Source organism: Paramormyrops kingsleyae, chromosome 2 (assembly GCF_048594095.1).
Source record: "Paramormyrops kingsleyae isolate MSU_618 chromosome 2, PKINGS_0.4, whole genome shotgun sequence".
In the NCBI taxonomy this organism is placed as follows: Eukaryota; Metazoa; Chordata; class Actinopteri; order Osteoglossiformes; family Mormyridae; genus Paramormyrops; species Paramormyrops kingsleyae.
Window position 1 is genome coordinate 3255066 of NC_132798.1, and position 16390 is coordinate 3271455.

At 47.2% G+C, this 16390-nt stretch overlaps 1 protein-coding gene and 1 long non-coding RNA gene across 5 annotated transcripts in view; one reads left to right on the forward strand and one right to left on the reverse strand.

The window, feature by feature from the left end:
- The window catches only part of dnm1b (dynamin 1b), a 49765-nt gene that overhangs the window by 4945 nt on the left and 28430 nt on the right, over window positions 1–16390 (reverse strand). For all 4 annotated transcript variants that reach the window (XM_023809554.2, XM_023809556.2, XM_023809552.2 and 1 more), the window contains 6 exons: window positions 4813–4922; window positions 4597–4708; window positions 4198–4209; window positions 2486–2659; window positions 2119–2360; window positions 1569–1772 (listed from right to left, as the gene is read on the reverse strand). In XM_023809554.2, the coding sequence (XP_023665322.1) occupies window positions 1569–1772; window positions 2119–2360; window positions 2486–2659; window positions 4198–4209; window positions 4597–4708; window positions 4813–4922 (854 nt within the window). The remainder of the gene's footprint in view (window positions 1–1568; window positions 1773–2118; window positions 2361–2485; window positions 2660–4197; window positions 4210–4596; window positions 4709–4812; window positions 4923–16390) is intronic.
- Window positions 13121–15131, forward strand: LOC140581314 (uncharacterized). Its single transcript, XR_011984380.1, has 2 exons — window positions 13121–13197; window positions 13292–15131. It is a non-coding gene; the product is annotated as an uncharacterized lncRNA (long non-coding RNA).

The following is a 16390-nucleotide window of genomic DNA, read 5'->3' on the forward strand; positions in this document are numbered from 1 at the left end:
ACAGTGACTCCAGTGCACAGCCTGTGCGCTTTTAATCTAGGCCTGTGTTCATAAACGCACTGAGATGACACATTCTTTAGCACCAACTGCTAGCACTGCCTCAACATTAATTCATATCCTCCAAGTAAACAGCTTTAGCAACAGGTCAATGGACCAACAAGTGAGATTGATTTGATGAGTAATCCTGTCAGCTGTATCTGTATTTGCACTGTGTGGTGTATTTGCTATCATGGTTTTCATTGCAGTACATCTGAAGAAAACTTTCTATCCATTCAGAAATTTTCTGGCACCAAGAGAGCACCGTGTGGAAATCTAGATCTGCCAGATTCCACCAGGCCCATGAAGGCATAGAGAGCGGCAAGAATGGCACTGTTGTGATATCGTCTCATCTGGGTTGGGTGGAGGGCTATAACTTTTTGGAAAAAAAAAGAAGATATCTGTGTTCATTTATGCCTGTGTGTGGGGGGGGGAGGGAGCTGTTGAACAAGAAGATGGTCATGCAAAGACTTGCAAAGGTGTAAATCATGTAATGAGCACACAAGACATACCATTAGTGATAATCCTCACAGATTACTGATTGAAATTCTGAAACAATAATCATAATCAACAGGCGGGTAGTTGGAGTGGTGTGAAATCACAGTCAAAGAGAAAGAGAACCCAATCAGATTAGAGAGCTGCACAGATCCACGTGACTGGCAGAACTGGAGCCTATGAGGAGACAGCAAGGCTGTCCTTTGCAGCGGTTCTGGCCTGGCGAGCCAATGGGGATCAGGATGGTTCTTAGTCAATCATTTAATTCAAGCACAGCATTTGCAAGCACACAGTACGTAACCCGAGGAGCACAGGTGCCTGAGCTGGCAGCTACGGAAAGTCAGGTGAAGCCCGTCAGACAGTAGACCAGCCCTCTCGCTATTTCTCTCTCACACTCACTTTCTCTCTCCTCCCCCCTTACACTTTCGTTCTCGTGCTCAGAGAAATAGCGGGGGTGTGGACACAGAGCTGGGAGGATGGAGGCTAGATGGAGGCATGTGGGACAGCCGGGGAAGAGCACGCATGCGTTTCGGGTGGAGGTGAAGCTGTGGGCGAGAGCTGGGCAGTGTGCACTGGCTACAGCCCAGTAACTAAACTTGTGGTGTTCTTTTTAATTGTATGCAGCATCTTAATTATTGGAGAGAATGAGATCTGAGCAACCACACATGGTCATAGACAGTGTTATTTTAACACTGAGAGTGTTAATAACACTGACCATGTTTACTTGAGTCCAGCAGGACTTATAAACAAACTGGATATTTTGCTGTGAAGGGCTGAGCAGGATCAATTGTGGAACAAGGGGCTGGGAGTTGAGGATTGATGATGCGGCACTTGAAATAAAGGTATATACTGTCAGTACATCAATCAAAGTCTGCATCTGCAATGCATACAGCACGAATATGTCCTACATCTCCCTGATATAAATTCTCACAGCTCTTTTTCACCAATATGGCTTTAATATGGCAGAACTTTGATAGCCTAGTATAGTCTTATCCAAAATTCATATCTATGGAGAATATCTTCAGACTCTGGCTCACCTCGGCACACCAGGGGGAGCTCGGTTGGGTCGAGAAGGGACCTGGGGTGGGGGTCCTCCAAATGGGTCGGGCGAGGCTGCAGGACGCGAGGGCACAGGCGGGGCCCCGGCAGGGGGCGGTCCCGGGGCCGTACTGCGCGATCCTGGACGGGCAGGTGGCCCAGGGGGAGCCCTTCTCTGTGGGGTGGGGCTGGACATTGGGGACCTAAGAATGTCAAAGCTCTCAGATAGACTCCCAGAAGCAGTACACTTATCTTACAGCAGGGGGAGACACTTCACCACTCCAGACTCCATAGTGTTTTGATTTTGGCTGGTCTGCTTAACTGCAAAATTGCTCCATTCTGTATTGCACTACGTTATATGATCCCCCTCTACTGTATCAGCATGTCTGGTAAGCCAATTACTAGTCATTCCACCCTTTTATCTTAGACTATAATCATAGAAAAATCAATAATCTTCTCTTTCATACTGATAATCTGAACTATTATTAGCCACTGTGAATGTTATGAATTATTCAACACAAAACAGCATTTGCCAGATGCTTCCAGTACCTGCGGCCGGATGGCCCCCCCTGCACCTGCAGCCAGGAGTCGTCGACGGGGGGAGGCAGGGCAGTGGAGACAGTGGAGGTGCTGATGTCGCCGATGATGTTGAGGGCCTCACGCAGGGCGTGGTACATGCGCAGCATCTCGTCACGGTGCTGGGCCTGCTCCGCCGACTCCTCCATCAGCGAGTTCTGGTCCCCGCATGAGTACAGGGAGGCCAGCAGCTCAGAGTGAATGAACTCCTTTGTCTACAGGGGAGGCAGGCAGGAGGATGGAGGTGAGAATAAGCAGCAACGGCATTGAGAGCATGATGGATGGAGAACGGAGGAGACTGTGAGGTAGCTTTTGTCAGCATGGGATGGGAGCAACTCACGTTGTTGATCATCAGATGCATGATGGTCTTGGGCATGAGGTCCCGCACAGTCTTGTTGACGATGGCCATGTAGGAGTCCACCAAGTTGCGGATGGTTTCCACCTGCCGCTCCAGCTGGGGGTCCATGGAGTGCATGAAGCCATCGGAGCCGTTCTCCTCCCCGGTGTCACTCTGCTGCGAGGCGGCACAGACAGAGGGGACACAGAGAGTTACACTCACACAAGGTTAACAGTGAGAGGATTTGAAGAGGGATTGATACCCATACTGGGGGTGGATTCGTGATTGATACCCACAGTGGAGATTGAACTGTGGTTGAAGCCCATACTGCAAAATCACAACAAACGCGCACACACACACACACACACTCCACCTCCAGTTCAATGGGCCTAGTGTGGCAATAAAGCTCATTATATTCTATTTAAACCATTCACACCTGCCAGTCTATTGTCATTATCTATGGTGTCAGTAGGTCGCCTATTCTTTTACATAATCACTAAGTGTAACGGAGGTGGGGTATGGTGCAGGGAGGAAAGAGGTGGGCGATCCACATGCGGCTCAGAGACTAAAGGGGTTTATTAAACAAAACCAGAACACAAAGGGAAACCACAAAGTAAACTTGATAAAAAAGAAATGAGGTGAAAAAAAAACCCAATAAGCTGACATACAAAGGGGAACAGGCAAACACCAGGACCAATGCTAGGAGAAACTAACAGCATAATACACAGGAAAAGAGCACAATGACTGACTGGAGAACAGAGCAGACGAAGGCATGTAAATACAAATAGGTAACTGACTAATGAGAGGGCAGGTGTGGAACATAACAATTAACCAATCAATCAAGACACAGAGCAACAAGCAGCAGGTGGGGTGAATTACAATAATGAGCACAAAACCAGGGATTTCTAACAAACACTGAAACTATGGAACACTAACCACACTGGGAATTACTACACTAGGAAAAGTAACATGGAACCAAAATACAAACAGTAATGGAAGAGAATAGGACTAAAGCAGAGAAAACCTATGACCGGGAACAAACACTGGGGAGACAAAAATCCAATAAATACAAATAATTGAGGAGGCTGGCCTTGAACTCATGGACGAGGGTTTATAGCCACACGCTCAGCCCATGGAGCTATGTGGCGCACTGGGGAAACACACCAGGGACATGAAGGACAAGAGACAGGGTGGAGAACAGGATGGCCAGCAACACCTGCTGGCCAAACAAGAAAATGACACGAAGGGCAGGGTCGGGAGGGACAGGCCATGTCAGAAAGTAGTAATTTAAGTATAGAACCAGAGGACATCTAGGATCCACATGTAAGTCTCAGGCACCCATTACCGACAACTTAATTTGAATTAGCAATAGACATCAGAATATCAGCATCTTTTGTCTGTTCTACTGCACGCTAACAGTGACCCAGCATGGGCCCCTTCCGGTTTTATTTGGACTGGGAATGAAGTGAAATTCACAGTCTGAGGGCCCGAGGTCTGGGCTGCCTGCTCAGCCTCCCACAAAAACAGGGGAGAAATTTGCTGAATGAGCAGCGCCTGACACATATACACATATTAGACGTGTGCTAAGTGTGACTGCAGGTGTGCTGTTCACATGGATTGTGCCACCAGGCAGTCACATGATCATACAAGAGAGGGATGGAGCCGTGTGATATCAGGATGACACGTAGAGAGGGGCTTGGAGCTTCAGCACCTACCTTTTCCTTCTCCTGAGGATGAGCCAGAATGTGCAGTTAAAGGACCCCGCAGAACGATGTGAGGTAGGAGGAGGGAAGAGCAGAGGAGAAAAACATCAGCAAGCAAGCAGGAGTCGTCCACTCAAATTTCGCTCTGAATTCCACTGAGGTGTCTAAGCCCTGTCTTCTTGGAAGTGTTGCTGATCTGGGCTCGGCTCTGCTACACTCTGTCACTGCTCAGTCCAGCCACTGTAAGCAGCTGACTGGAGGATTTCCATAGTAAATATCGCTAACGATTGGTGGGAGGACACACTTTATATATGTCCATTAATTTACAAGCTCTGTGTTTCTTCATAGTTCTGCACATCCAGCTGCCTCACGCAAGTTCTGCTGCACGTGTGCAGGTTGACCTGACCCTACCGTGATCCGCTCTGGGTAGACCCCAGCCCGCAGGAAGGAGGCCTTCCAGCTGTCCACTTCCTCCTGGGTCTCACAGGCCAGCTCCAGCTGTCGATAGTCCTTGTACACATTTCTGCAGGCGAGAGTCAGCAGAAAGGGTGTCTGTCACAACAGTGGGGGGCACTACAGGGTGCTGTATCAACCGGGAGGGTGTGTATACATATAGAGTGTGCTGACCTCTGCTCTGTGTTGAAGAGCGCAAAAATATATTTGCTGGACATGAAACCCTTTTCCACATCCCTCAGCTTCAGGTTATCCAGCGGCAGCATGTACTTCTTCTCTTTCTCCTGCAGGGGGCGACAAAACAGGTCAGAATGCAAGTGGCGGGGTGGGGGGGGACATGTCGAAAGAGATTGACTGGACCAAACCAGAGCTGGCAAAGTCCAGCTTTACAACCGGCCACCGCAGCGCCTGGAAGCAATTAAAGCTGTGAAATAAGAATGCGGGACTGCAAAGTCACCCGTGGCAGACGGCAGGCCCCCTCAGGGAAGCGCGGTGTTTCCCGGGACCAGCCCCACGGCCTGCATTTACACAGGCGAGCTGAAAGACCTACACGTGTGAGGAGCCGGTCGTAGAGAAGCTGGCTGCCAAGCTCTGTTTCAGCCAGTTAATAAAGTAGCGGTAGCAAGGGGGGTGTCCTACAGGGGCAACCTATGGTGATGGGCGAGGGCTGGGGGGGGTAGGGGGGCACAAGAGGAGAGCTCTGGCTTATTGTCTGAGTGCTGCCTCCACCCCAGCCAGGACAGGGAGGAATCGAACTGGGACGGCCGGCGAGTGACTCACTGCGGAAGACCGACATTTTCCTTTGTCCTGGCCAGATAGCAGACAGCGCAAGAAGGTGGGGGGGAGGATGGATAGGAGAGGAAGAGACAGAAAGTGAGAGAGAGGGAGAAAGAGAGAGAGGGGATAAAGAGACGTGCGGAGGACTGAATGAGGCTGGCGTGCTTCCTAACTTGTAGCTCTGAAACGTATTTCCTCGGTGTGGAAAGAAGTGAGCTGCTTGGTATCATTCATGCGGGCTTCTCCATCGCACGCACACACACACACACAGAGCTACACACACGTCAGATGGTTTACATCACTCCGAGGATAGAGACCTCCCTTCTGACTGAAATGTCAAAAAGTGGATGTGAGGGGGTGCGCCAGGGAGGACTGCAAGCGATTCTCCAGGTGTTCCAGCAAGGCACGTTTCGAGACAAGAATTACGTCTTTGGGAGCAAATGCAGAGAGGCTTTTACAATCATGCAAAAACTGTAAGTCAATGCAACAGAAACACAGCACCACAGTCCTGACGCTCTTCTGAAGACCCATACGGCATCATAGCCTTTCACTGTATGCGCAAAGGCACTTCTTGGATTTGCAAACGCCGGAGCTGCGATACGTTGAAAGCCACAGAACATTTCTTCAGCAGAGGCAGCTGGAAAGGGTTCAAGCCAAGGCCTCAGAAAGCTCAAAGTCATTGGCTGGTTGGGAGGAGAATGTGTCGGGATAACTTTTCCCCGAGAACAACCAAAGCAGATAAAAAAAAAAAATTTAAATCACGAATGTGCCCAAGTGTTCAAGAGAAACTACCCAGGCGCCGTGTGCAGAAGCAATTATCTCACACACGCATCGACACACACTCACAGAGCGTACAGGCAGGCACACAGACACCCCAGGGAACTGCACGCTGGTCAGTACTGGGGGGCAGCTTTAAGAGTGTCCTATGTCTGTCTCTGTACACGCAGATTGGAAAGCTGCATCAAAGGCTGCTCCAAGCATCTGGGAGCAATAATGCAGCTTCTAACCCTCATTACCAAAAAGTCTCTGCTTGGCTGGGGGCCAGCAGCACTTTTCCAAACTGTTTTTTTTCCCCCTTCTTTCTTTTTCTGTATTTATTTCTTTCCTTTCCAAAAAAAAAAACTTTAATTCCTCAGACTTTCCTTCCTCAAAAAAAAACATGCCAAACAGCAAACTTTGGCCGGTACACTTTCGGTGCAGATTAGTGTTTTATGCGACATTTCTACAGAGTTTTCACCGCAGTCAGATTAGCTTGCAGATATATGCCAACTCTTTTTATTCAAACCAACACTTCAGCGAACATGATACAATCACAACTGCATGAAATAAAAACAGAGGGATTGGGAAATGTGGTAAAGTTAGTGTAAGGGATTTATGCGGGCCAATACAGGACATTCTACGAATGTGCAAAAGATACCGAAGATCAAAAAAATGCAGGTGCCCCCAGTTAAGTGCAGTACAGAAGTCAGCTGCTCTCAGGGTTCCTGGGCTCCGGTGTGAGGTCTGAGGAGGCCGCTGTTGAGCGTCTTCTTGAAAAGCAGATGGACGGGAGGACAAGAGCTGGGGATTTGCTCAACGGGACACCACATGAGCCGGGCCCCGAAGCAGTGCTTCACTCCAGACATGCTGAAGCCACCCGGAGAGCCGCTGCTTTAACTGCATGGCTGACCTACATTTTAGATGACCCGGGATTCTTTTCGCATTTGCGGCGCCCACCGTCATACTCACCGCAAGTGTCTTTTCTGATACATACTGTATAAACTATTCCAGCTAGTATCAGCATATAATACTGGTGTCTTTGTAATTAAAAGGAGTACAGTGGAACCTCGGTTTACGAGTGTCCCGCAAGACGAGCAAAGATTTTTTATAAATTTTGACTTGGAAACCGAGCGAGTCCTGGTTTACGAGCGCCAAGTATCATCAAAAATCATATGGCACACATGCGCTCCTTGTTTTTCTTGTTTTTACGTGCGCTCAGCTTCAAAACAGGAAGCGCATGCGTGCGCTTCTTGTTTTGACTCCGAGCGCACGTCATCGCAACTGAACCAATGGTTATTCACTTTCTCACGCTGCGGAATTGTGGGTAATCGTCTCCCATGCTCGGTCTCAGTCGGCATGCCTCACTCGTATAGTCAAAATTTTGTAGAAAAGCACCACCTGAATAAGGGCGTAGCAGTGCGAGTGATGAATCTGTTTAATGACAATGCAATGTCCACATTTTTGCGAAATCGAAAAGGAGGCAAAAGAGGCTGTCATTGGATGGGTTCCTTGTTAAAGTCGCACAAACAGAAAAAGATTCCAGTGAGCCAACAGATAGCAGTGATTCCGTTAATTATAGTGAAAGTCGTCCTACAAAATAACCCTCCTCTTCTCCTCTCTCGTCTCCCTCACACCATCCACGATTCTTTTCAAAGGTAAAGCGCAGGTTAATTTGTTTTTATGTGTTATGTATTTTTACTTTATATTTTGTATTAATAATTTTTATATGAATATTTTTGAGTTGTGGAATGGATCATATGAGTTTCCATTATTAATGGAAAAATGGGAAAATTCGCTTTGATATACGAGTGCTTTGGGTTACAAGCATGTTTCCGGAACTAATTATGCTCGTAAACCAAGGTACCACTGTATAACCAATGGCCTTCATCCTCATGTGACACTTAAGATTTCTTTATTAAGATTGTAGGTGTGTGTGTGACAGGAACTGTTACAAACTGTCAATAACCTGAAGAACATGCAGGTGGCTTCAAAAATTCCTGCAATAAACAGTTTATAGAGGAACTCATTCCTCTATAATTCAGTATGTAATCCAATATTTAGGAATTCAGTCATTCATGTTGTTCCTTGTGTTGTTTCCTGTACTAGGAATTTTACATCAAGAAACTTACTTTCTATCTGATAGCAATAAAAGTATCATTTCTATGTGTATATCCTACCAGCAACATGGTGGCTCAGCGTTTCCTGCCTCCACTTTGTGTGGGATTAGCTTCCGCGTGTCCCCTGCGTCCCATAGTGTAAGTGTGTATGTGCTCTGTGATGGACTGGCATCCTGTGCAGGATGTACCTCAGCTTTGTGCCCTGTGCTGCCTGGGACCGGCTCCAGGATTCCTGTAACTCTGACCAGTATAAGATGTGGAAAATGCTTGGATGTCTCCTTCCAATTGGACCTTAGCTGGCGGATTTATATGATTCTCACGTGCACTTTCTTATTGCCTACAATACCCCCTGACCAGAAGAAGGAAATGCAGCATTACTGATCCACTAGAGGTGGGGGGGACATGAGGGGGGGCACTCTTTTCCCTTATTATAGCACTCAAATTGATTTGTTTGTCTGTGTGCATATTTGAAATATACATCTGCCTCTGGAACATAATTTCAGAATCATAAAACATTTACTATCTCAGAGGAATTTGTTTAAATATACACCTAATACCTCCACCCACACAACCAGAGATGTATGGTTTGTTTGTTCACAGCGCTATCAGAAAGATGTTCTGAGATATATATCAGAAAAGAAGCATACAAATAATACAGTTTCCTTAGGATATGTAGGGAGGAATAGAGACACTATGACAGCATTAATGCTGCAGTCAACTGGAATTTAGTCCCAAGTGATGTTTTTTCCATTTTAAATTATAAACTGCCTTGATATCTTAATTTCATTGGAAACTGTGTGACGGAATACGTGTTTAAGAACACATAAATCCATTTGCATTTTATATATTTGCTAAGCTTATGTTTGCCTGTTAAGCTCCTGTCTTTCTGTCTTCGCTGAGCGTTACACGTGCCAAGGCCTCCTCCGCGTGTCTATTCCTGTCCCCTGGCCGCCACTGTCCCCGTAGTAATCGCAGGACAGGCCACTCGGCTGGTGCTCAGGGAACATTTTCTTCCCACGTCTTGGTGACATTCACGCTATTAGGACCACATTAGCTCTGTTTGTTGTGTTTTATTATACTGCGGGAACCACAACGGGAAGCGCGCCTGAGAAGAGTGACAGGGATGAGTCAACGACGAGCGTCAATGAAACAAACCGCTGTGCACCATGAGTCACCGCCTTGCAAGTTCTCATCATGTTTATGGGTCTCTAGGGACTCCGGATGAATGCTGCCAAGCATGAGTGCTGTGGCTGAGGAGGTGCGGGTCAGATCTTGCATCGTGGGCAGATTTTACAGACATGACTTTCTCTTCTATAACTAGTGGCAGGTACCTACAGCTGTTTTCACAATTAGAAAAGCATGCTACGCCATGCATGCATATATAAATGACCCAAGCTCAAATTACAAGATTATTAGAAAATCAAGCATGTGAAAATCTCAGAGTCCTCATATAGCAGATCCGAGGGACACAAGGATCGAAGGATTGTTGAAGGATGGGACGAGCCGATTTCATTAGAGGCCAAGGGACAAAACAGCCCAGTGAACTGAGCAATTTAAAAAGCAACCGTTTTTATGTTGAACGAGGCAAACCCTAAATCGGGTTCCCAAAATCTGATCCTGGAGGGTTTGCAGACTTCCTTGCTCAAACACACCTTATTCAGCTCACTATCTATTTGCCAAACTTAGTAGGTGTGTTTCAGCAGGGAAACCAGCAAACTGTATTGCAGACTGGCCCTCCAGTACCGGAATTGGGGAACCCAGCCCTAACCTCACAAGAAGAGTCTTCCCTCCCAGTCTCACACTTCCCTATCACACGACATGCTTTATACTCCCAGTACAGTTATTAGAGGTCAGTAGAAGACCTTGCCCCTGCTCCTGACCTGAAACATCAATGTCTTCCACATATGTCAAAACGTACAAGTGAGGGAAGTAGTTTACAGGATATCCACAGGTAATGTTTCTCAGATTTACTGGACAGTGTATAATTGTTGCTGCCATATGCAACAGATACAGTTGTACATGAAGAGATTAAAGTCAAGACAAAAGAATGTGGAATTTGCTAAAAAGTAGTGATTCTCTAACTGTTTTTACTTGATGTGAAGGGTCTTGCTCTTGCTGGGTGCATAGGGTCTTGGTCTTGCTGGGTGCATATACCTTCAGTTACTAAGTACACCAGCTCATTAACACACGTAACCTGCTCCCCCAAGTCACGTGGGTGCGACTGAACACATACAGCCTGCACACAGTCTGCAAAGGTGCATCAGAACAGCTAAAATGTGTGATCTAATCGATTTTAAAGGTGGCACGAGTATTGCTGCCAAACACGGTGGTTCACGGTGGTGATGCATCTCAGAAACAGCCCCCCTCCCAGTAATTTTCACAGAGTGCAGTGACTAGAGTTTACAGAGAATGTGTGATGAATCAAAAAACCATCCAAACAATGGCATTTCTATGAGCGTGAACACCTTGTTAATGAGAGAGGTCTGAGGAGAATGGCCAGACTTGTTAAAGCTAACAGGAAGGACACAAATGCGAAAATAACAGCTCAGCTCTACACGGTCTACAGTGTCGTGCATAAAAGCATCCTTGAATGTACAAACTGTAAACAAGTGATTCTGGAGACAAAAGTGTCCTAACAGATACTAGCTAGATGTCTCCAATGGTGTGGCCAATCAGTGGACATGATGTAGATCTATTTTTTATTAAATTTAAATTTATTTAACACAAAATTTGACATGGCTGGTGAAAACCCGAAATAGTATGTTTACAAATAATTATTCTATTGCATAATTAAAATCTATTCTGCAATTAAAAGTTAAGCTCACCTGCTTTTATGCTAATTCATAATTGTCACCAAAGCCAAAAAAAAATGTCTTCTTGTGAAATAGCCCGCTTTCACTTCAGGTTAGAAAGAAACCTCTCTCCCTAACAAGTACCATAGAGTGTCATTTATTTGTTTGTTTAACAGCTTTTACTTTTATTGCTCTGTAGCGTGACTCTGATAAGCAGTGGCTAGATGAATGGATGGTATTGGTTTAATAGAACTTTAACTTTAATCTCCCACCACTTACTGCATAGATATAGGTCACTGTCTTCAAAGATTTTTCAGCAGTTTTTAAAATATTTATCTATTTTTCTATATAGTGGGTACATAGTATTTTTCATCAGCTATTACCATAGAGTGACAATAGGTGATGTAACTGGTGATTATAAATGTTTGGGTATATCACATGGCTTTCTGGTATCACGGGCGGGATTTTGAGTGGGCTGGCGGCCGAGTGAGTTGGCATATTCCTCCAATGTGAATTTCTGTCTCTTTGTGCCCGTGTCTGTGCCCCTCCAGGGTTATACCCTGCCATGCTTGTGGCTCAAAGCTCAAACCGCATAGGAATTGGTTACGGAATACAAATGGACATACATACTCATCATTACATTGGAGGACATCGACCTTGACTACTTAACCATATGTATGTGAAAGTTAAACTACTGTGACTGACCATTAAACATAGCCATTATAACTCGTAAAAATTATAGCTGATATATTAAGCATATTACATTTTCTGTCCATATACAGGCAAGCTAAGTACAGAAATGCATTTCATTGTAAAAATGGTAGGATTTCATTGGTTCCTTGTTTCCAATGTGGTTGTTGGCTCAAAGCAAGTTCTGGGTGAGTTTAAAGTCAGGCAGCTCAGTCGTACTGTGGAAAAAGCTTGGTGTCTCCCTAAAAAGCAGCCCCCACTGCTGCTGGCTCCCTTCTCCCCCCTCTCATGGCTGCATACCTTAAGCGCCGCTGACCCGGCTCCCAGCAGACCGCAGCAGCTCCGCTTTGATTTCCAGCTACGCGGGAGCACAGTAACCGTAGCTAAAACAAACACGGCGCCGCTCCCCGTCTGGAGAGTCACCATGTCGTGCTGCGACGGTTCGAAAGGCTGCTGACCTGCGCTGCTACGTCCCTCTCAAGAGGAAGGCAGACGCCAAGGTAGGTGCGGGACGTCTGAAGAGTCATGGCATACAGGAAGTGAGCATATTCAGCAGATCGAGAGCAGACCAGAGAGCAGAGGCCAATGGGCGACAGAATGGTCTGGCGGCCACCCCCACCAGCAGCACCAGGCTGAATAGACTCACTGCCAGCACCTTCACTGGGAAAAAAAGATCTACAAGGGAAGTGAACTTTGGTCCTGATTTTGAAGAACTAAACCCAATTCCCAATACCCCCTCCCTCTGCCTGAATCCCTTTGCTGGGGGGGGTGGGGGGTGGGGGGGCTTCTCAGCATGGATAAGGGCCTCTTTATTCATTCTGCTGCCGGACAGGGAAAGGAAATCAGCTTTAGAAGAAAAAACATAGGACTGAGAAGCAGGAGATGCACATCTGGAGTTACTACAGCTCTACTTTCATGCCAAAAAATGCACATTCTTGTGCTGGCTACAAAGTCAGGAGGCTTGGAAAGGCAGTACCCCCCCCCCCCCCAGACTCCCCCAAACAGCATCATGAACACACATGCACACACTCATGATCCCTAACACTATAAACATTCACAAATCAACCTCATTCTCCCTCCCCTGCTGTTCTTCAGTCACCCCTCACTGTCCCCACCCCCTTTCCATCATCTATATGAGGCGACTTAAAACATATCACTTCCCGTTGACCTCTGACCTTCTACTTCCTGCTGCCACCAAAAAGCAACCAAAAAAAAAAAAAACTAAAATCCAGACGAATAAGGAAAAAAAGAGGTCCAAAGCTCCACCTCTTCTCTTCCCCTCTCTCTCTTTTCCCTCTCTCAGTGGGGAAAGTTAGTTAACAAAGCTATGCCACGTCAATCCGGCAAGTCTGCTCTCTGCCGCTGGGATGGGATGCAGGCTGCTTCCTCCCGTCCTTGAGCTCATGTGCACTTTTCATGATGCTGTAGGAAGTTTCTCTCTACATTGTTTTGACTTGACATATCCTGAAAAGCGCCACAAAGGATACGTATTTAACTGTTCATTTATTTCTTTTTAAGGCTTGTCAAGAAGAACTTTCTGTAGGTTAGTGATCTGGGACCAGGGGACAGAGGGGGTAGTTAACTGGGAAAGACAAAGCATCTCCATATGTCCGCACCACTTCCATTGTGTGTGGACCTTCATGAGGAAATAAAGTGGAGGCACCGCTGCAGACTCACAGCCCAAAGCACCAGGAGAGGTGGGAGAAGACCACAGCTGAGAGGCAGAAGAAGAGGACCACGGAGAAGGCAGACAGCCCTGTCAGCTCAGTCGGACTGGCCCTAAGGTACGCTTTCCTGTTCTGTGTCCTACTCTGCTTCTTCTCTTTCAGAAGGTGGGTGGGGACTCGGCGTTTTCACTAGGTGACGTGGGACCGAACGCGGTCCCAGACCTCTGCGTCCTTTCACCAGGGAATTTGCCCGCCAGTCCATCCAGCAAACCCACTGTCACTATATGAGCCTCCCAGCACCAGGATGGCAAAAGGTAAAGCTGTACTCATGCAGTCTGCTAATTCATAGACTCGGACTATTAGGGCTACTATGGGTTTTCTTCTTGTTTTGTTTCTAGTGGGCATGTAGCTCTCTCTTTGGTTTGATCATATATTCTAGTCAGGTAATAGTGACTACGCATCTGAGCGATATCCATTCAGATCCAGGTTAATACTCTTCTAATCACTAATAATTTAAGGAATGGAAAACACACTGAGCATCATGACAATGACTAATCCTGGTCATTTAAAAAAAATAATAGCAGAAGACAAAACGCTCTTGGCAACTCGCTTTAATGCTTTCCCTAACTTCAGGATCTTGGTGAATCTGGGGATTGACTTCATTTAAAAAAGCCAAATGATTCACAGGCAGGCAGGTATATCCCCACTGGGGTGGTCTTTATGTGGTGTGTCCTTTGCTGAGCCAAATGAATGAATGATGCACCCAATAAAACTAAGTAAACATTTGTTTGGTATCCATATTGAAAAAGCAGTTTTTTTTCTATAGTGTATCAAACACATTTTTGATGAAACTCAGAGATGGACTGGGCTGTGTGTTTCACACCCTGTCTGTGTTACTCTGCCAGATGAGACACAGGAATGCGGACGGCGGCACCCGTGACCCGTCACTGATGCTTGGGCCTTCACTCCTCAGAGGGGCAGAAGGTTTGCGTAGCAGTGCAGAGCAGCAACTAACCTTTTCCATGATAATTGATTCTGTTAAACAGGTCGTTCCGCGGAATCTGGGTTGTAAAACATTTGCAGCATGTGGTACGCAGACGTCATCGCGGTGCGTGCGCTTCGATGCATCTTCCCGGACCCCGGACCCTACAGCTACAGCCTGGAGCCCGCGGCCCGCCCCGCCTACCCAGTGTTCAGACTACCTGTTCAGGAAGTAGCGGTTGTACAGTAGTCTGCACATTGGTTAGGCTGTGTGGGGGAGCACGCCGCCCAGTCTCTCAATCCGGCCGCCCAGCCTCTCAATCCGGCCGCCAAGCCGCTCAATCCGGCCGCCCAGCCTCTCAGTCCGGCCGCCCAGCCTCTCAGTCCGGCCGCCCAGCCTCTCAGTCCGGCCGCCAAGCCTCTCAATCCGGCCGCCCAGCCTCTCAGTCCGGCCGCCAAGCCTCTCAGTCCGGCCGCCCAGCCTCTCAGTCCGGCCGCCAAGCCTCTCAATCCGGCCGCCCAGCCTCTCAGTCCGGCCGCCCAGCCTCTCAATCCGGCCGCCAAGCCTCTCAATCCGGCCGCCCAGCCTCTCAATCCGGCCGCCAAGCCTCTCAATCCGGCCGCCAGAGTCACGCGTACATGAGTCTGCGGCTCTCTTATCTGTCTGATCTGGAATGTAAGCAAGAATGCAATAAATGTTCCCATTTTCACCCTGCCTTCTAAATTACTGTTTATTTTTGTCTTATAAAGACACATATTTTTGTCTTTGGATTTTATATACTTAAAGCGGGTAATTTCACAGAATATTATAAAACAGAACAAAAATGATAGCTTTTATGTATTATCATTAGTGTGAGACTCACACATACAGAGGGTTAGATCTGATACTCACAATAAAGCCTCGCATGTCTGTAGGGTGGTGTGGGCGGAACTTGATCTAATTTCATAGTGGTGTCAGTCTCATTCAAACACAGCGCAAGCATAGTAATGGCTTGGCTGACATCTTTCTACTGAGAGCCACAGGGATCCACACTCCTTCTGCTCATAGTATTTATACACGCGGTACGTTCATAGTATACAGATACACACACACACTTAAGGACGTCAGGACAGCCAAACTTCAGGTTATTTATGGTCCTGATATAAGCGACTTTCCGGCAGGATGGGGATTCGGGGACGTCCCAGATCAACACTGAAGGCTGCTGCACTCCAGCCAGCAATCACATGGCAAGACATGCAGTCTGGAAGAGTTCATGAGTATGTGTGTGTGTGTGTGTAGGGGGGGGGGGCTTCCACAAACACTAAGAGCATCTACACCATGCATCTGTTTTCACCTGCATCTGAAGCTGCATAATAATGCGTTGCTGCATTATCCTTCTCCCAATACAAACACCTTCTCATTTTTATTCTGGAAAAACGCTTTGTGTGCGCATTATTCACCAGCTTTCTCTTACAGGCCTCACATTTTAAAATACGACATCCTGCACAAGCCCAGACCCAAAGAACACAAATCCAGCCCTAAATAAACAGATCAGCAGCTGTGGCTTTGATGCTTCTCCGCAGCGCCTGAAATAAGATCCGCATCCGGGCTCCTCGTTAAGGCCGACAGCGTCCGCCACAGAGCAGCCGCGCGGCGAGCGTCTCACTGCACAACAGCGCTCTCGTGCCGGGAAGGTGCTGGGAATGCTGGGAAATGCTTCACACGCTGTACCCTGATAATACACATGTTTCTGATGTTACTGTTCTCAACCAATCATTCACATTAGCATACTTAACATTACCACGGTGATGTAGCAGGCAGTACTGTGCATATCCAGCCGTGTGTGTGTGTGTGTGTGTGTGTGCGTGTCTTTGTTCGTACAGGCCTGTATGAACGTGAGTTACTAACACATGGGTTGTGAAGACGATGGGAGGTCGGATCTCGGTCCTGGCGAGGTGCCTGGGCTTAGCTCAGCGGGGGCCGTTTTCA